This window comes from Dama dama, chromosome 23, assembly GCF_033118175.1.
Source record: "Dama dama isolate Ldn47 chromosome 23, ASM3311817v1, whole genome shotgun sequence".
Lineage (NCBI taxonomy): Eukaryota > Metazoa > Chordata > Mammalia > Artiodactyla > Cervidae > Dama > Dama dama.
Genome location: NC_083703.1, coordinates 13,932,754 through 13,954,204, shown reverse-complemented (window position 1 = coordinate 13,954,204; position 21,451 = coordinate 13,932,754). Strand labels below are relative to the sequence as shown.

General features: G+C 41.9%; 1 protein-coding gene across 4 annotated transcripts in view; it reads left to right on the top strand.

The window, feature by feature from the left end:
* SFMBT2 (Scm like with four mbt domains 2) overlaps window positions 1-21,451 on the top strand; it is a 174,301-nt gene that overhangs the window by 107,671 nt on the left and 45,179 nt on the right. For all 4 annotated transcript variants that reach the window (XM_061126033.1, XM_061126032.1, XM_061126034.1 and 1 more), the window contains 4 exons: window positions 1,085-1,177; window positions 2,444-2,591; window positions 13,527-13,609; window positions 18,457-18,583. In XM_061126033.1, the coding sequence (XP_060982016.1) occupies window positions 1,085-1,177; window positions 2,444-2,591; window positions 13,527-13,609; window positions 18,457-18,583 (451 nt within the window). The remainder of the gene's footprint in view (window positions 1-1,084; window positions 1,178-2,443; window positions 2,592-13,526; window positions 13,610-18,456; window positions 18,584-21,451) is intronic.

Genomic DNA, 21,451 nt, shown 5'->3' with positions numbered 1-21,451 from the left:
CAACTGATGTATTTAGAAACAGCAGGATTTACTTGCAGCTCTTATTTCCTCAGGGACAGTCTGCAAAGACATTTATTTATCCACCGCTGTTTATAAAGACCGTGAGTTATGAGGTGACCTCCATCTCAGCAAGATAAATCCTGGTGGCCAGAGTCCCACCAGCTTCATCTGTTGCTGGGTAGCTGAAGTAGTTACTGAAATGTGTTTTCTTGAGAAGGCAGGAAGGCTCTGCTCACACACACAAGGCTTTGGTGAATTGTCTATAAAACTGCCAGGCACCTATTAAGTGGGGGATGTAGCTCATCTTTATAGAGCAGGAGGCAGTTTCTGATTGGGTGCTGGGCTGTTTCGGGGTGTGTTGTCTCCACATGTCTGAGGACCAGTATCAGTATCCATCACTGATACCCTGAACGCTGTTCTACAGAGAAGACAAGCTGTATCCCCCCACCAGGTCCTCCCCGAAGCCTGCAAAGTAACTCCAATAGCAAGAGGCCACCTTTTCCGAGGATGCCCCTGCTGTGTTTTAGATGACTGGTTGCTTCCATTACTGTGCTGCACGTCTGTCCGTGATAGGAAAATCAGAGCCTTGTGGTGTTTTTTTTTTTTTTTTAATTGTGTGTAGCACAAATTTCAGCATGGCCACCGAGGCTTGTTTCTCCTTTGGAGAAGCAATTAAGCCTGCAGAAAATAATTAAATACACGATGAAGTGAAGCCAAAGTTGTTCAGTCGTGTCCGACTCTTTGCAACCCCATGGACTGTAGCCCGCCAGGCTCCTCTGTCCATGGAATTCTCCAGGCAAGAATACTGGAGTGGGTTGCCACTCCGTTCTCCAGGGGATCTTCCCAACTCAGGGATCGAACCCATGTCTCACACATTGCAGGCAGATTCTTTACCATCTGAGCCACCAGGGAAGTCGAAAATACATGGTATCTTGCCATAATTAGAAATCCAAAACTGGAGAGGGTTAATTATTTCAGTCTGTCATTGGTCGCCCACTAAAACATTCAAAGAAAGCATCTGGACAGTTACCAAGTTAATTTACAATACAAGTGCTTTTTCACAGTTTCAGTCTTTTTCCTGCAGGACCATGCAGATTTGAGAAGCCATTTCTTCACAGTTGGGATGAAGCTAGAGACCGTGAACATGAGTCACATTTGCCCTGCATCCGTGACCAAGGTAAGCATCCCTCCCCTGCTCCTGACCTCCACCTCTGAAGTGGATCACATTGTAAGTCTTTCTATTCCAAGCCAACCCGAGGATATAGCCTCGATGCCAAGTAAACCCAGGAAAGAGGGCTTTCTTTGCAGCCCAGCCCTGTTCTTAAGCTCCCTTTTTGGTCACTTACATCATGGAGCGAGTTTGATCAGGTGCTTCCTCTTGTAATGGGTGGGTGAACATCACTTGTCCTCTGATAGTACAGAATGCAGACGCTTGTGTCTATAGTGACTTGGAGGAAGATGCCAACGTGAAACTGAGTTTATAGCAGTGAACTCAGCCACTGAACACGTGCCACCTTCCCTTATTAACCACATGACACTGAGCCTGCCATTTGTCTGTGCCCATGAAAAGAACTGCTGATAAGTTTGCATACATAGTCTTTGTGCTAATAATTGGGCTCCTCCTGCTACACTGATTATAGCCCATGTGATCTATTTTGAAAATACTTGAAAATGGTAATAAGCAAAGTCTTATTTCCGGAGTGAGGGGGCAGAGAACACTTCACTTCCTTTCTCTCATCTGCTTTCACTGATTAAAGGAAAAGTCATACATCTACAATTTGCAGATTTAAAATGAAAGTACCATTTCATGTAAAGGCATTTTTATTAATGAACTGATAGTCTTTTAAGATTATAATTTCCCTTCCCCATCAAAGAAGTCTCAGTGGACTCACCTACCCTAACATCTGAAGTATGTGTTTCTACTTTAAATACACACACACACACACATATACATACATACATACATACACACACACACACACACACACACACACACACACACACACACACATACACACTATTTCTTGGAGGAAGAGATGTCAACCCACTCCAGTGTTCTTGCCCGAGAAATTCCATGGACAGAGGAGCCTGGTGGGCTGCAGTCCATGATGTCACGAAAGAGTCAAACTCGCCTGAGGAACTGAGCACATCCACTATTAATATCATTTTATAAATGGTGGCAGAATCCAGTACACTTAGATTCTAGCCAACATGCATTTTAGTTCCATTAGTATGACCAAAATGATCAACTTAAACTTCTTCATGACTGGACCACTTTAAGAATACATATTGAAAGTTATTGTTGCAAGTTATTGGCAGTTATTGCTGCGACCATTTGGGTGAAATATATTTACTTCATTTGAAAGCTGTGCCAGTCTTCCTTTGGAGCATTATTTGTTCATCTCAAGGAATTAACCCTGGGTGCTGTTGTCTTTTCTTTCAGGTTTTTAACAATCATTTTTTTCAAGTGACTATTGATGACCTCAGACCAGAGCCTAGTAAACTCTCGATGTTATGCCATGCGGACTCTTTGGGGATTTTACCAGTACAGTGGTGCCTTAAAAACGGAGTCAATCTCACCCCTCCCAAAGGTTTGTGTTTTGTGAAAGTTGACAGCGTTTGGGTGGTTCAGGAGGACTTGTATTGTCACCAAAGCGATGCCTTTGTTGATATGAAGATGTTTATGCCATAAACATTTTGGATGCAGTGGGAAAACAGTGTGTTTCTTGGTTAGCTTGCCATAGGGTCTGTTGCAGCTCCTTGGGGCTTCCCAGGTGGTGCTAGTGGTAAAGAAGCCACCTGTCAGTGCAAGACACAGAAGAGATGCAGCTTTGATACCTGGGTTGGGAAGATGCCCTGGAGGAGTACATGGCAACCCACTCCAGTACTCTTGCCTGGAGAATCCCATGGACAGAGGAGCCTGGAGGGCTATAATCTCTGGGGTCACACAATTGGACCCAGCTGAAGTGACGTAGCGCGCGCGCGTGTGTGCACACACACACACACCCACACACACACACACACACCCCTCCATTCCCTGGGGAGGCACCACACACACACACACACACACACACACACCCCTCCATTCCCTGGGGAGGCACCACACACACACACACACACACACACACACACACACACACCCCTCCATTCCCTGGGGAGGCACGTGATCCTGGCACCTGTGTTTCTGCTATGTGTTGAGAGAGGGTACAGAATTGCCAAGTGATTGGGATTTAAAACTTGAACGTGTCTGAGCTGTGGCTTTAAAAAGGCAGCAACCTGCTAACGAGACGTTTCTTTAAAACTGTATTTCCAATAAGTTGACTTTTCCCCAGAGCCCCGTTGCTCTCAGATTTTCAGTGCTTTGTTTCCATAAGACATGACAGTAATTAAGTTGGGAACCAGGTTGCATTCAAGTCCTCTTAAATTGAGATCCATAAACCATAGTATCGGTGAGTACCGTGCTGTACTTTACAGATGTGATTTCTTATCCTTGGAGTTCTAAGGTTTATCCAGGGAAGATGCAGAGAGATGAAAGGTGAGAAGATGGATAGGAAAAGAAAGGGAATGAAGGAAGAGAAAAAAACAAGAATAGAAAACTAAAGTTCCAGGGAGATTTTGACAGATAATCTCAAATAAAACAGGGCTTTTGTGCTCATCTCTTCAGATCTCCGGAGATTGGGTCCTGTGTGCATCTGTTGTGTCCCACCTCACTTATTGTGGAATGACTATACTCTGCTGGGCTTTTATCCTAACTCATCCTCCAGTGTCCGCCCCACAGAAGAGATGCTTTTGAATTATTTCCATCTCAGCCCTTGCTTCTTCTCATTAAAGTTCTGTAGTAATGGAATTCAGCCTGATTATAATGTTTCTCCCAAACACTGCTTCCCCTGTTTCCAGTGCCAAATTCATTGAATCCTCAAAATGAGGATTTCCCTACAGGGAAACTTGGTTCCAGGAGTTTATGTAACCTGCCCAGGACCCCATGCTTAGTAACAGGACAGGCGGTCAGGCTCCAGATTCTTTGCTCAGTTATGGGTGGTGAATATTAGGATTACGTGGCCTCCGTCTTTGTGCCCATTTGGGTGCCCGTGGGTGACTACAAATCAGTGTGCTTCAGTTTTCAAGACTGGTAAATGGGGGCACCCCTGGTCCTCCACAGGTACTCTATAGCAGGGGGTCCCTGACCGCCGGGATCTGATGCCTGATGATCTGAGGTGGAGCTGATGTAATAATAATAGAAATAAAATGCACAATAAATGTAATTCACTTGAATCATCCAGAAACCATTCCCCCAACTCCTGGTTCATGGAAAAATTGTCTTCCGTGAAACCAGTCTCTGGGTCCAAAAAGGTTGGGGACCTCTGCTATATAGAATCAAAGACGTGATACAAATCCCAGTGTTTTTATAATTCTTTACGTGACAGTACAAATTCTATGTTGTGTGCGTGTATGCTAGCTGCTTCAGTTGCTAAGTTGCTTCAGTTGCGTCTGACTCTGTGATACCCTATGGACTGTAGCCCACCAGGTTCCTCTCTCCATGGGGATTTTCTAGGCAAGAATACGGGAGTGGGTTGCCATGCCCTCCTCCAGGGGGTCTTCCTGACTCAGGGATTGAACCTGCCTCTCTTATGTCTTCTGCATTGGCAGGCGGGTTCTTTACCACTAGCACCACCTGGGAAGCCCAAGTTTTCTGTTATGAACCATCTACTGGTTCAGGCAAGAGAAGTCTTTTCCTTCTGTGAAGTGTCAGTGGCTGGCCAGTTGTAGAGTTGGAAAGCCCTCTGGCCATCTTTATTTCTTCCCAACTTCTAATCAAAGTGTGTGTGCAGATGAGTCTCTTGTCATTGAAGAAAAATGTCATAGATGTCTAAAATGTTAATTGTTTGGACTTGGAAAATTTCTAGTTTGTTCGTAGAAAAATAGGATCATTTAAGAATTTTAAAGACGAGTATTTCCTCACATAGTTAAAAAAACATAAGGAAAACATTTATATCTGCATTTTGGATGTTTGATTGATGGATGGTAGAGGTTTAACATTTACCAGGGTCTTGAGAATTTTTAAATATGTTTCCAAAAAGAGATTATTCACATAGCTTGGAGCTTTACTAGTAAAATAAATGTGCCTATTTTGATAATTGCATTTTATGATATTAAGAAAATTGTTTTATATTAATATAATTGAACTCTTAAATGTGCAGTGAAATGATGGTACAAATTTTTTTATAATATTAAATATTTTTATATCTTAAACTTTTTACACCTCCCCTTCAGCCATAATTATTGCTTCTCTGTCACCTAAGTATTTGTGATATTTGGTAAAATGAAATTGTCTACATGTAGTCTTCCAGACGGCTCCTTCCACTGTTAAAATTGAAGCATATCTTTTCCAGGAGGAATGTTTCTCTATTGGTATTATGTATCATTTGTAAAATACTGAGTAATGATGATGAGTATCTTCCAATAAGAAAATCTCAGTGATAATTATTTTTTAAACCCTTAAAGCAAGAAGTGCTCCATCAGTAATCTTCAGGTGTTGTCTTTTGGCTGTAGGACCGTTGTCTTGAAATGGTAGAGCTTTTACATGTAGAGCTTTTATATAATCCAGTAAGAAGAAAAGCAAAAACTTATATAGGTTTATAAATATGAGTAGATACTTCGTGATGATAGAATCATCCCTTTTATGTGAACTCATCATAAGAAGAGAACTGCCCAGTAAAGTCATACTGAGATGGCATGGATTTCTCAGATGAAGTGGATATCCAAAAGAGAAAGAAAGAAGCAGGTCTGTTTTGATGGAGTGTTGGGGGACAGGTTCTCTCAGACTTGCTGGCAGGAATACAGGTAGGTGCCAACTGTATGCTAGGTAGTTTGGGAATTTTTATAAAATTACAGATGCATTTAGCTGTTGACTTACCATTTCCATTTCTGGGAATTTCTCCTAAACTTAAAATGTACCGATAATATGCATAAAAGTTGGGTTATTTTTGCAGCATGATGTGTAATAGCAAAAGACTTGGGAAAACCCAAGTATGGGATTGGTTAACTCAATTTTAGATGTTTATATAATGAAAACTGCAGTTGTTGAAAAGAATGAAACTTATAATGTACCGATAATATGCATAAAAGTTTGGTTATTTTTGCAGCATGATGTGTAATAGCAAAAGACTTGGGAAAACCCAAGTATGGGATTGGTTAACTCAATTTTAGATGTTTATATAATGAAAACTGCAGTTGTTGAAAAGAATGAGGAAAATCTCTCCGTATTGACATGAGATGCTTTACAGGATATGCTGTGAGCGGACCGATCGATGGGTTATAGTGCCATGCCTTTTTTGCTAGAAAAGAGGTTAGTAAGGATTATATATTTTAATATTTCTTTATGTATTGCTGCGTTGGGTCTTAGTTGCAGTGGGCAGGTTTTCCTCTGGTTGCATAGCACGGGTCTAGTTGCTCTGTGGCATGTGAGATCATAGTTGAGCCCACATTCGCCTGCATTAGAAGGCAGATTCTTAACCACTGGATCACCAGGGAAGTCCCAGGATGTGTATTTATGTTTGCACATATTCTTGTAAAGAGAGTCTGTAAGATTACGTAAGAAATTAATGAAAATGATGACTTATATTTGGGAGCGTAGGGTATGGAGGTGGCGACCAGGGCAGATAGGAACCAGACTTTTAACAGAATCGTTTTTAAGTCTTTCTATTTTTTATTTTCTCTTTGCTCTAAGTGAATGTTTTATATATTCAAAAATGATCATATATTGTTATAAAAGGGTTTTTATAACTGAAAGTGGTATTAGAGATTTTCTCATCACCTCCAATCATTGTATATGTGGAGAAATTGAAGTTGAGTTGTGTTAAATGTTTTTTTTAAGTTTTTTTTTAAGTTTCAGGGCTGAACTTGGCATAAAACCCCCTTCTTGAGACCCCCAGTTGAGTGTGTTTTCGGTATGACCACCCTTTGTTGCCGTCCTCCCCCGGCTGGGTAAGCCCACCTTTCTCAATGCCTCGCGGCATCGGGTGGCCTTGTGCAGGGCGGAGCCATGTAAGCGCAACGGGACTCGCCCGTGACTGGATGCTCTGTGTCAGAGCATTTGGAGACTTTCAGCTCTAGGGAATAAAGTTTCAAGTGTTTGCAGTTAAAACAAAGATACAGCTTTAATTATTGAGCTCCCTTACCACTTGGGGCTTCCATGGACAGAGGAGCCTGGCAGGCTACAGTCCATGGGGTCGCAAAGAGGTCGGACACGACTGAGTGACTAACATTTAATACCAGTTGGGGACACTATATTGACTATGTATTTACATGTGTCATATATGTAGTAAAGTATTTTTATTCTTATAATTAAAATGAATTAAGATTGAGAGATGCTGGTGGTCTTGATAGCGGTTTCTTGAGATAACTTGTTACGTGCCTTATGTATCAGCGCCTGGTCTGACAATCATGCTGTTGGATGTTCCCCAGCACCCTTATTTGCTCTAATAATGTATGGAAGTTTATTGTCTCTAACTTGAATTCTGAGAGTGTCTAGGATTTATTATTGTCGTTGTTTAGTTGCTCTTTTGCAACCCCATGAGCTGTAGCAGCCCACCAGGATCCTCTGTCCATGGGATTTCTCAGGCAAGAATAGTGGAGTGGGTTGCCGTTTCCTTCTCCAGGGGATCTTCCTGACCCAGGGATTGAACTCCCATCTCCTGCATTGGCAGTCGGATTCTTTACCGCTGATTCTTTACCATGGAAGCCCAAGATTTATAATACACGTTGAAAACGAGTTCATATGTTTTCTTGTAGGTATGTTTTCCATGAAAGCATTACATTGTTTAGATTTCTGTTAGAACCATAAACACTGCATTGAATTACAACAGGTCTGAATCCCAAAAGAGAGTAATGCACTCATTCCCCAGTGTGAAACAGCTGATGAAACAAGACACCTGGTGATACAGGAGATGTGCAGACAACATACGTCCCTACTCACATTATTTTGACTCCATTCCTATTTAAAAAAATCTGCCGCCAGATTCCAGATATAAATAGTGTAAGCTAGAATGGATCGAAGTTTTTTAGTGTTGTCTCCATCTGAGCAGGTTCATTCTTGGTAGGTAAAGGACAGAATCTTGGCGATTTTACTTCATTCATTGCAACCCAACAAACAGCGATTCAGTGTTATAGCCACTTGGAAAGGGGATCAAACAAATAAATCAAGAAGGCAAATATGCATATAGGTTATCAACCGTGACTTGCTGTGTTTAAATCATTTCATTAACCTCCTTGGTGTGTAACATCCAAGGTTAGGCACAGAATCACACCCCCCAGGGGATCTTTGCAGAGCATGTGAAGCCTGTATATTTCTGCTGTAAAATGTGCAAGCAAAAGCTAAAGTAAATCAGTTATCTTTGCACTTCGTCTCTCCTATTTGTCCATCTTAGTAGACACAGAACACAGTTTAAGAAGTAAAGGTATTTTTCAATGATTATCAAGACACATGGTGATGAACCCTAATTGGTATTCTCTTTTCCAGACATTGACTGTCATCTCCTATTTCAGACATTCCAATGGGGGCAGAAAATAATAAACACACTCATGGACCTCCCACCTTGATTGAAAAGAGGGCTACCACTTTGCCATATTTGATTCCGCTTTTTAGACAATGAAATAGAGCCCTGTGGATATTATTGAAGACCCAGTCGACCTTAACTCTTCTGTTTCATGCCCCTTTGTGATCTGTCAGTGAATCCACTCCATATTCTCAAGGTCTGACTAGGTGCCATCATGACCGTGCTCATCCCGGTTGCCACCAGGTCTCCCCACTCTTTGGGTGGATTTTTAACATCTGAAAACATTCCTGATTGTTGCAAGCTAAGCATCCCTCTTGCTCGCTTCTCCCTGAATTTACTTTGTTCTTCAAGATTCTTAAGCTAGTTTTGCCTTTGACAGTTGACATTTATACGATATCAGACTCCATTCTGGGGACATATCTACATCTCCTAACATTGTTTATGAATCAGAATAACACTTTGAGCCTGACTGCCGACTTAGAGTGTGCGTGTCACACTGTGACCTTCCATGCATTAAATACTTCTCACCATTTATTCTAAAAGATAAGGACTTTGGATAAGGCTGGTGTTTATACTAACTGGACTTACTTGTTTCCCTCCCCCATCTTTCCTTGTTTTTCTTTTTCTGTGCTATTCTATGAATGTAAAAACAGATTAATTCAATTGGAAATGAATGTGTAAATTTTCAAGATTGGCAGCTTGAAAGGTCGTGAAAATGAATGTCAACTAAAAATATGGAGGGAGGTGGTGGATTTCAAAGGCAGGGATTGCTCTTTTTTAAAAAAAACACAGTATAGGAGTAAAAGCTCCTGTGGTCCTTTTTTTAAAAATTCTTTGAGAGAGAGAGAGAAATCTTTTTTTAAAGCCTTGCCCTCCCCCCATCCCAAGTCCCTGGCTGGCAAGGGACAGAAAACTGCCGTGATTGCCTCAGGGTTGTCCCGGTTCACTTCCTGGTGGTGGTGAGAGAGGTAACTTTCTCTTGTAATTGGATACAGTCCGGATTCTGTTAGTAAAGGAGAAGTGGAAGGCTGACATGTTGTGTTACTGAATTGATTATCTTTGATTATCTTTTAAAATAGAGCAAAGATGCTATGCCTTCAACATGTTTTTATTATTGAAATAATTCATGAACATGAGTGAAAACTTAGAAAATGCAAAGAGGTAAAAGTATCCAGAAGTCCTACCACTCAGATAATGATTGTGATATTTCCTAGTAAGTTTTTCTTACATTTCCTCTAGTCCTTTTCTTTGCATATTTTAATGTCAGTTTGATAACTCTGTATATGGTTACAGCAGTCTTTTCATCTAAACTCAGAATAATCATTTTTTCTATTTTTGGATATAAAAATCTTTTTTTTTTATCCTCAGAATTATCACTAATAATGCCATTGTATCTTCATGTATCACATTTTATAAGTTTGAAGGGGTTTGTTTTTATGGGCTACATTCCCAGAAATGAAATTGTTGTGTCAACGTTCATGGACATTTTTACTGCTAAGTTCTATTTCAGAAGAATTGTCCACTTGCACAGCCAGTAGTAAATGTTTGCAAGTGGAGCTGTTTTATGTCAATTAATTTGTATCATAAGGAAATGGGTCATCGACCTGTTTCCTTCTGGACCTGTAACAGTTGGAACTTCATACAGAATAAACACTAATTAAAGCTTAAATAACCCTGGTGATGGAGGTTCAACAGTCTCTGATGGCAGCTCGTTGCAAAATTTAATAGCCCAGGGGGTTTTGATTTCCTTTTATTTTCTTTTCCTCTCTGCTATTTTCCTCCCTCCTGGGTTTAAAACATGCTTTCCTGGCTACGGCTAAGCCTTAGTACTTCTTGTTCTGTCTTTGTTGATTAATGAGTATAATTGACCCCTGTTGTCTCTATTACACAAGCCGCAGCAGTTTGTTTTTTAATGTAGCAGTTATTTTCTGAGCTGTCACAAAAATGCTTTACAAAGCGAGCTCATTATCAGTCCAAAGGAGAAGAATTTCAAGTGAGACAGTGAATGAAGGTCTCTTAAGAGAAAGAGGAGGAGGAGGAGAAGTTGAAGTTGTTCAAATGTTCAAGGAAAGGAGAGAGTTCTGGGGGCAGGAAAGCGGCTTATTGCTCAGGTACCCAGCAAAACTTGGATATATCCTGAAATTAGTAGAATAAAAATCACTCCCTGTAGAGTCTTGGCAACTGGATATAGAAGGACTGAATGCAGGTCTAAGAAACCGTGAGTCCAGCATTTATGGGGAGGATTGAAATCCATTAGAAGTTGGTGGTTATGAATGTGATAGATCACCCAGCTAAAAGTCTATCTGTACGAGGAATAGAGGTGATCTGATAAGTAGGAAAGTTTTATCTGAACAAGATACTAACCAAACCGAATACCTAAGTTTGATGTTATTTCAGAAAATGTTTTGCTATTCATTTATAATAGTCCCCGCCCCCCCCCCCCCCCCCCCCCCGCCATTTCTCCCTTCTCACTTTACCCCACGATCTTGATGAGATTTTCTTTTGCTCACAAACTAACCCAGAATGCAGCAGAGGTCCAGGGAAGAGAAATGGAACAGAAGGAGATCTTGACTTTAACACAGCCAGTCTGCCCTGGCCCTAAACAAACAGGGCCCTTCTGTTGCAGGACTCGGCTTGTCCCCAGCTGTCCAGTTGAGAGCTCTTCTAGGGAATGTCTTGCTATGTAACCTATCTTCAACCCGTTGGCACGTTTCTCTAGGAGAAGAGACGGGAATTCACCACAGAGGGAAGGGAGAGTATCCTACTTGGCAGTAATAAGTGGTAATAGTGGCTCTGAGGCAGGTAATGCTACAGCTGGAGGAGACTTAGGGCTTCTCTGGAGGCTTAGTCAGTAAAGGATCCACCTGCAATGCAGAAGGTGCGGGTTCAGTCCCTGGGTTCAGAAGATCCCCTGGAGAAAGAAATGGCAACCCACTCCAGCCTTCTTGGGAAAATCCAGTGGGTGGGGGTGACTGGCAGGCTACAGTCTATGGGGTTGCAAGAGTTAGACTCAACTTAATGACTAAACCACCACCAAAGGAGACTTTGACGATCATTTCTTCATTTTGTGGATTAGACGATAGGGAAGGTCAGGTACAGAAGACTTAATTTACTCTGACCTTGGTTCATTCCAGTCCTGTTAGAACTGGGTTTTAATCTAGTTCTCCTTCCTGGTTCAGTACTTTTCGTTCAGCGTTCAGCGAGGGAATGTCTCACCAGCTTTTAGTGACTTCTCACTGGCTTTTGGGTATCTTTTAGTAAATTTTTCCATTCTTACATATTCATGCAAGGATTTGATCCAAAACAATCCCAGAGAAAGTACTTGAAGTGGAAGATTACCTTGATTGTAAAGAAAGTCGCAGTACCTTACTTAAAACACATTTTGTTTTGTTTATGAATAGTCAGAAGGAAGTTGGTTTGGTTGCTTCCAGAAACCAGAACCCTCTGGCTGGAGGGGCAGCTCTGGGGGGAGGGCATGTGGAAGAACGTGCAGAACATCTTCATAACTAGCCACAGAGTACCCAGCATCTTAGGACTCTGAGATGTCTCGTCTTCTTGCTTGAGGAACTATCACTCGTTACGGGGATGTCTCAGGAACAAGGTGGGCAGGGACAGGCTCTGCCACTGATGGTGGGGAGGGAGGGTCAAGGCTCAGTCCCCGGATCAGGAAGATGGCTGCCTTCTTGGTTAATCCTCACCCTCATCTTTAAACCAATTGAGTACCTGGAGCTTACCTAATGAAAAGTATACTATTTTGTACACATGTAAGTTGGAAGCAAACAGTATCTTGAGTTTCTTCAGCGTGGGAATTTCTGTAGTCTCTGCAGCTGTGGGATTTAGTAACAGAGTTCCCCACGTTAAGTGAATTTGCAGGTGCAGAATTTATGATGATGATACAGGGCAAAGAAGTCAGGGGACTTGGGTTAAAAATATACTTAAGAAATCCCTTCCAGATTTATTTTATGTATACTTGGACCAGTGAAGAGAGAACCGAAAATGATGGTTATAGGGACATTTGCACACTTTCAGTTAATCCTGATTGGTGCTGTATTTTTTTTTTTTTCCAGGTGTCTTCCTGTGTTTATAGGAATGCAGTTGACACTCACATTAAGAGATATTTTCCTACCTAGGTTCAGTCATATACTCAACATTTCTTGTTTTATGTTTTAAACTTCTCATATGTCTTATCCTGGTGGTCATGATGGATCTATATATATATTGTATAATTATGTAGCTCTTCCCACCCCCAGATGAAATGAATAAAGGAACACATTAAATTTAGTTCATATGAATAGCTGGTTGTCAAACTCCCCAGCATCTCAGATGTGCCCGCAAAACTCCCCCCAGAGAGGCCCACCTTCTCGGGTCCTCGTTTTCCTTCCTTTTTCATCAGTTCGAAGGCAAGGTTTATTCCTCCCCCTTTCCATATCTGTGGAGGCTTTCTTGCTACAATATCAACTTACTCTTTTGCTATTTGTCTTACCTTCTGCTGCTCTTTAAAGGTTATTCCTCTCTAGCGGTGTTTTCTAATAAAATCTCACGGTTTCAATGAAGATGTCGAGTTGTAAGCTCACGGGAACTCAGAGTTGATGCGAAGGCACGTTCATGTCTTTGTGCACAATGCCGTGTGCACGTGTGTTTTGTGTGATACTCTGGTCTGCTCTCCCCAAGGCAGATCTACCTCTTGACCTGTGATGATGTGGGCAAATGCCCTCCTTCACCTGGTTCAGGCCCTGAATTATGGTAATGATGGTGCACCTTACCTGTATTTAGTTAGTGCTTTGCACTTTCTACAGTGTTTCATTCAGCCCTCATAAACTATGACATGTTGTCACACTTGAGAAAGGGCCTCACATTTTGAGCGGGTCTGAAGTTGCCCGTCTTCCTACCTTAACCCTGATGCCCTGCAACGCTTTTCTTTGGTCTGAGACGCGGCTCAGTTGACGGGTTGGATCTGTGTTTGTCACACAGGTTACTCTGGCCAGGACTTCGACTGGGCGGACTATCACAAACAGCATGGGACAGAGGAGGCACCTCCCTTCTGCTTCAGAAACGTAAGACGCCTGCTTCTTGCTGCTCGTTTTTTCATGTATGTTCCCCACCTCGAGTTGCACGTGCTGTGTAAATTGCTTCCTGTTTATTGACCGTGGTGGGCTCAGAGTGCCACCCTGCACCAGGAGCCTAAACTTCATGTTGGTTCTGACAAGTCCTTTCTGCCCTTGTATCAGTTGGGGCGATGATGGCAGACTGGAGACGAAACAAGCCGTAAGTTTCTCTCTCCCCGGTGGATGGTCCAGGTTATTTCCGATCAGCAGGTGGTTCTTCTCCTTGTGCTGAGCCTTGGGCTAGGCTTGAACTTGGCTTGGTCATCTGAATCTAGTGAGCAGACAGGAAAGGGAGAGCCGGGAGAGGAGAACCTTGGTTCTAGACACTGTGTTTGATACTGATGCACATTACATATTACTTCCATCACCTTCCACTGTTGAGAGCCAGTCACTCTGTGGCATGATGCCACGAGAGTGGGAAGTATGCCCTGGTTGGGTGACTGCCCCCCCACCTCGAGCCTGGATGCTGGCAGGAGGAGGACAGATTTTGGTGGACAGCCAGCCACCAGGGCCCCTGTTAAACTGTGGAGCTGGGCCACGTAGGGCTTCCCTGGTGGCTCAGTGGTAAAGCATCTGCTTGCCAATGCAAGAGATGCGGCTTCAATCCCTAAGTTGGGGTGATCCCCTGGAGGAGGAACTGGCAGCCCATTCCAGTATTCCTGCCTGGGAAATCCCGTGGACAGAGGAGCCTGGCAGACTACAGTCCATGGGGCTGCAAAGGAGTCAGCCACAACTGAGCACCTAACCACCACCAACAAGAGTGTGGCCTGTGGGATCTTAGTTCCCAGCCCAGGAATCAACCCTGTGCCCCCTGCATTGAGAGTGTGGTGTCTTAACCACTGGACTGCCAGGGAAGTCCATGGAGTATAATATTGATAAGTTCATGGAATGGGAGACTCTCTGCTCCTGAGAAATAATGTTAAATTATGTTCCTAAATTTTTTTATTAAAGTAATAAGATACTAAATCCAACACTTTTCTGCTGTGCTTACTTTAAGCTACCTATTCAAATAGAGCTTTTTGGCACAGTGACACATGAAGTAACTGTGTGTGTGTTCAAACATGTGTGTACTTGCTTAGTTATAGGAGTTTGTTGTACAAAATAGTTTATAAACTCTTCATTGAAACATAGGAACCGAAAAGGGATGTGAATCATCTCCATCTTGAGAATGAGGCACAAAGGTATAGCCTTGTATGTTGAACATGGATTTAGTTTTGAAAGTTCATTTGTTAGGCTAAGAATGAAGACTTGGCCCTCCCACCAGGGACTGTGCCTACTGCGGAGTGTCGCGCTCCCACACCGAAGCCGAGTCTTCCAGCACGTGCTCCTAGAGCTGCTGATTCATTGCTGCCTCAGGATAATTTATCCTCCAGGGACTCGGTTGGCAGCCCTTTCTGTTGGGAAGAGCTGGCTTAATAGAGAGAAGCTCAATACTGAGCATAAATCAGAATCAGATTTGGGGAAATTAAGTAGGTTGATGACGAGGTCAGCTTGTGCTCATAAATACAGAAACGCATCTGTGGCAGGGCTGGAAATCAGGGCTCTGTACGTGATCCGGTGAACTCCTACTGGGTGACATTGCCTTTCACGGCATTGACAGAGCTGTACGGTGGGTGTGTGTGTGTGTGGTGGGGGGTATGGAGACAGTTGCGTGTGTGTGTGTCTGTGTGTGTGTCTGTGTGTATGTTGTGGGGCATGGAGACAGCTGTGCAACCAGCCAGCAGAGGACAGCAGCTGGTCAGCTCTGAAGGCGTGTTAAGTCCATTGGAGTCTAACTGGACTCTGCGCTGTGTTGATATCACTAGTCATGGAATCTACTGGCCTCACTGCCTTCCATTTAATTGTGGAAACTCTTCACCACATCCTCAGACCCCTCTGAGGCTGTGCTTTCTTCCAGATGGGAGATCGTCCTTCCCCAACTCTAGCCGTGGAAAGAAAATCTTCAAATCCCCATCTCGTTCTGGATTCGGCAAGTTATTTCTTCCAGGACAACATGCTTCCCTCAAGGCATCTTTTTATATGCCTTCTGCTAGCCGTTGTTCAAATGGATCTTTATGGGGAGTTAGGAGCCGTGTCCCCAGGTGGCCCCTGAACTTTCAGGATTCAGCGTACCAAGATGAGATCTGTATTAATGAAAACACTGGTGTTTTAATTAGGAATGCACTTGTTATCACAATGCCCCCCCCCAATTTTGTATCTGGTTGTCTGTTTATTTAATCAACAGCTTGGGTATCTGCCTGGTAGCACATGCGTTGCATTATTGGGACCTTGCTGGATGATGTTAGCAGGCTACAAGTGCTCTTGAGTGGCATGCTTATTGTGAATTCATTTTTTAATCACACATCTTGTGTGTACTAGAGGAGGGGTAATGAGGAAGTGGGTGCGTGGAAGATGTTGCCCTCGGGATGTTTAAAAATCCGAGGTGGTTCTGAGATGGATCACCATAGCCAAATACTTAGTAGAATAAACTCACAGGTAACAGTTTTGCTATTGGTCCTTTATAAATTACCCTCCTGCAGTGAGCTAAAATGAAAGTAGGTTATACAGGTGTAGCTTTCCCTTATTAAGTAGGATAAAATGCATTTTAACTTACTTAGAGACTTTTCAGGCAGCCTATCAGGTCGTGTCATCAATAAGAAGCTCAATACCTAATAGTCATGAACCTGGCAGGATAACTTGCAGAAAAACAGCCAACCTAGACTTTCTTTGATTTTTATTTCTGAAGAAACATAAAGGAAAGGAGCAAATTGGTTTCTTAACACACACATTGGATAATTTAGTTCTGGTAACATGAAGATTTAATTGCATTTTCAACTTAACTTCCATTTAAAAAAAACATGGAAATATGAATTACCTTGGTTTCCTTCTACAAGTCACATAAAGATGGAACCTCTCTTACATACAGGAACCTGTTTATCTCAGTTTATGTATTTCAAATTAGATATATTTATATAGTATTGTACCTTCAGATAAAAAACTTGTAAGTAGTGGGTAATTTGGGGAAAATTTCAGATTTATTTTGAAATATTAGGAGGGAGTGTTGCTTCTAGTATTGGCTGAGTAAGCTCATACTGACTTGATTCCCCTGAAGATAGCAACTATAAATTCTGGACGGAATACCCAAACAGGCACCTGAGAAGCGTGGAGAATGAACATAAGCAGGCAGATTCTGGAGGGAAACAGGTGCCTGGAAGAAAGGTGCACAGGAGTGGTCATCCCATTTTTTTTTTTTTTAACAGACTTTTGCATTTATCTTATGGCCCTGCAATCCTTCTTTTCCTAGAAAAATGAGAACTTGTGTTAGGGGCTGAATTTTGTCCCCCCAGAATTCATGTATTACAGTCCTAATTCTCAGCAGCTCGAAATGTTGACTACTTGGAGTTAGAGTGTTTAGGGGAGTAACTAGGTAAAGTGGGGTCCTGTGGATGGGCCTGTATCCACCATGACGTGTGTCCCCATAAGAAAAGGAGAACAGGACACAGACCCCATACCTGGCAGAGAGGCCGTGTGAAGACATGGCGAAGATGGCCGTCTTCAAGCCAAGGGAGAGGCCTCAGAAGAAATTCACCTTGCTGACGACTTAATCTTGGATTTCTAGCTTCTAGAACCACGAGTCAACATTTCTGTTGTTTGAGTTTGCCAGCCTGTGGTATTTGCTCTGGCAGCCTGAGCGTATTAGTGAACTTATGTTCACACAAAAACTTGTCCTTGAGTGTCCATTGTGGCTTTGTTCACAACTGGCAAAGCCTGGAAACCGCTCAGCTGCCCTCCAGCTGATAGATGGAGACACAAACTGTGGCTCTTCTGTAGATACCAGTCAGCATGCAGTAGAATGAGGTGCCAGTCCTGTGGCAGCATGACTGACTCTCAGATAACACTTTGCTTAGTGAAAAAGGCCAGACTCGCAAGGCCCCCTCGAATAATAGTCTACTTAAATGGTATTAAATAGTCTACTTAAATAATAGTTCTACTTAAATGGAATTACAGTAACAGAAGATAGATCCAGTGGTCCAGGAGTTGGGGGTCCTGGAGGGATTGATCACCAGAGTCTTAGTGCCAGGCCTCTTTGCAGGTGACGGCCGTGTTCTGTGTCTTGACTGTGATTATGGCTGCGTGATTGCATGCATTCATCTGACAGTCCTGCCTTCCTGGGACATCGTGCTGAAAAGAATGAATTTCCCTCTATGTATATTTTTAAAAGTGAATTTCAAAAGTAAATAAAAATAAGCAAAAGGATCAAAGGGAAAATAAGGACCATTTCAGATAAAAGGAAGCTGAGAACTCAGCACCGGCAGACCTGCAGTTAAAACAACAAAACAAACACACTGGAGGACAGACATCAGGCTGAAGGAGGTGATGCCAGGTGGAGATTGTGGTCTCCTTTCACCCTGAAATGTACCCGGTGTGGTGAGAGTGAGGAGCACAGGGAAGAGGAGAAGTGATTGGTGTCACAGTAATTCTGGGGTCGGAAGGATGCACACAGAACTGGGAAATGAGAATGGACGCATCCTATCACTCATGCGGGTATTATTGGGCACCTGCTGTGTGCCAAGCAGAGTTCTCTTTTTGGGACACAAATGAAGAATGTGTGGTCCTTTCCTCATAGGTGATGGGGAAATAAGTGTGTGAACTCTCCTATCTTAGTACGATCTGTGCACTTGTATGCGTGTGCACATGTGTGTGTGTGCATGGGTGCATGTGTGTTCATTTCTGCTGTGCCAGCTGGCTCCACTGTCTCTGAGCGTTTTCTCATTGTGGCATCTGCTGGCTCAGTGTCCGTTCTCTTTCTCTTCCAGACATCGTTCAGTCGGGGGTTCACAAAGAACATGAAGCTTGAAGCCGTGAACCCCAGGAACCCGGGAGAGCTCTGCGTGGCCTCCGTCATAGCTGTGAAGGGGAGGCTGATGTGGCTTCACCTGGAAGGTACTCACAGTTCCTGATCGTTCTGAATTCGGGGTCCACCGGGAATGGGCAGGGAGCCGACAGCTTCAGCACCGCAGTATGCCCGCTTTGCTTTCCTCTCGTTTCAGCGGTCTTAAATTATTCAGCGTTCTTAAATAAGTGAAACTAATCAAATATAAATTCATTCAGAGGTTCTCATCTTGACTAATGGTTTCATGAAATGAGATGCTGGTGCGAAATTATGTTTGGAACACAGTGGTCTTTTTACATCTCTGATTATACAAGCTAATGTCACAATTAAATTAATATGAGTCACCAAAACTAGTATTTGAGGTCTTGGTTGTTAACAGGATAAAATTATATATTTGCATTTTAATGTGAATCATACCCTTTACTTTGGTTTCTTTCACAGATGTTTAGTTTTTCCTTAAAATAGTAACTGGACTTGACTATCTCCCCAAATATATAATAAACAGAATGTAGACCTGTTTGTTTAGTGATGTTTAAACCATCAGTCCCCAGTCTTTTTGGCACAAGGGACTGGTTTCATGGAAGACCATTTTTCCATGGACTGGGGGAGTGATGGTTGCAGGATGATTCAAGTGCATTACATTTATTGTGCACTTTATTCCTATTACTATATTGGCTTTACTGCAGATCATCCCAGAGGTTGGGGGCCCCTGGTTTAAACCGTTCTTCATAGCTTCATTTTATTTCTAATCGTCCAGGTAGTTCACAGAACAATGTACTTCATAAGCAGAAGTTTGATTAGCTTGTGGACTTAAAAGACTATATTTTTCAGATGTTATATTTTCAATGAGGAGGAATTAAAATGCATTTGATCGTTAGGGTTTTGTCATCTTCCTGTGATTTAAAGTTCTTTGGGTCTTTTGCTTGTTTTTCAGTTTCATAGCTCTTGGTAGTTATTTCAGATGTATATGGGAAAAGAACAACGTGTTAGAGATGAGTCGTACAATCATGTTAGCTTTCCTAGTTTAGATTTTAAATTTTATGACCTGGTCAAGCACCATAGGCCTAGAAAGTTTGGAAGGTCATAGAATTGGTGCCAGTATCTTTATCCTCTTTCCTCATTAAACAAGTCTTAAAAAAGCGCTATGTTCTTTGATAGGCCTACCATCTAATATATATGATAGTCCAAGAGATTGGAAGGGGCAGAGAACAGTGATTCTAGCTGAAAATCCTAATTCCCAGAAAATAGTTTAAAACATAACCATGGTTTGGGATTTAAAAATCAATCTAAAATAAAAGGAAATTCTGGAAAAAAGTGGTTGCTTAATAGATTTACACTTCTACCAGAGTTTTGAGTAGAATGGCCTCTAGTTGGAATTAGCCAAAATGTGGACACAGGTGCCATGGTGATATTTCTGCAGTTACTGAAGTAGGATGTAAACTTATTTTCATTACTGCCTGTGAAGTTGAATCAACAGCTGTTGGAAAAACAAGATCCCTTCAGCGATTTTTGAATCCCTAGAGCTTGTTACCTAACACCATACTAAGTCTAATACTATGAGAGATTAGAGTCTTGTTTGTGCAATTAATTTGAAAAAAAAAAAGTGGTCAAGTTCAAAGTCCATGTTTCCTCATCATTATTTAGCACATTATGGTTAGAATTTTTTGGCAGTCATAATTTATTTAGCAGTTTGTACTTCCAGAGTGCTTTACATCTAACAGACAGCAGTTAAGAGTGTCCTGATTTTTATAGATGGAGAAACTAGCTGAGGCATTAAGATGTGCCTGTGGTTTGGTTTCATCCCTCTTAACATCTTTATTGCTTAATTCAACAGACCCTACAACTTCCCAATTCTTAAAAAGAATGATGAACAGCGTCTAGTGTGTGTTTAACATTTTGACAGTCTTTCCTCATTATTGATCTTTTTCTTTGGATATCCACTTCTGGTTTTATAGCAAAGAAGTGTAAATCAGCTCATGGCAGCTCTTGTTCTTACTCTCCTGAGTGCTCTCATTGGGATTGATGAAAATTAGCGTTAGGAAGCAGGTCGGAAAATTGATTGTCCATTTTTCCAGACCTTATATATTACAAAAAAAAAAAAAATCTGTTGAATATTGTTTACCTGGTGTTATTGGTCAAAATTACACATTCGCCTCATCAATTCAAGTTAAAATTCATTCGGTCTCCTGATCTTTCTTGAGTTTTGGGGTTTTTTATTTTTTGGTTTTGTTTTGATTTTTACCCCTTTCTGGATATTGACCTTTGAAAGTGACAGCAATATTCATGGCACTTTATTTCTCATTATCTCAGATTTTTCTCTGTATATTTTCATTCCTCAGTCCTGGAGACAAAATATTAGAGATTCACTCTTCTCACTTTAGGGCAGTTAAATTATTGTTATGATCATGGTGATTCTTATTATAGACAGTTTATGTGATGATTTATTATGGACTTCATACCAAATTATTATTTTTATGTATTAAATTGATATGAAATATTTTCAACATGTAGCTAATTGACTAAGTTTAGGTAATTAAAATGATCATTTTAATTCAGTGTTTGACTTCCCTTAAAGTCAGGTAATTCTTTAAGTGCCTCTAGGAGCTAATGTTGAAGAGGAACAGAAGAATCAAACGTATGAGACTAGTGTAATATTATTTGGGGATCATATTTGGGAAGAATGTCAAGTTTTCAAAAACTGCTAATGGTGAACCAGGGCAGTTGGTGATGATGGGGCTTTGAGTTTGGGAGAGGATGTTGTGACGCTTTCTCTTATGTTAATATCTACTCTCGGTTAGCATCTCTGTGATTATCAGCATTTATTCCTGTTCGGGGCTTCCCTGGTGGCTCAGTGGTAAAGAACCCACCCACCAGTGCAGGAGACTCAGGTTCCATGCCTGGGTGGGGAAGATCCCCTG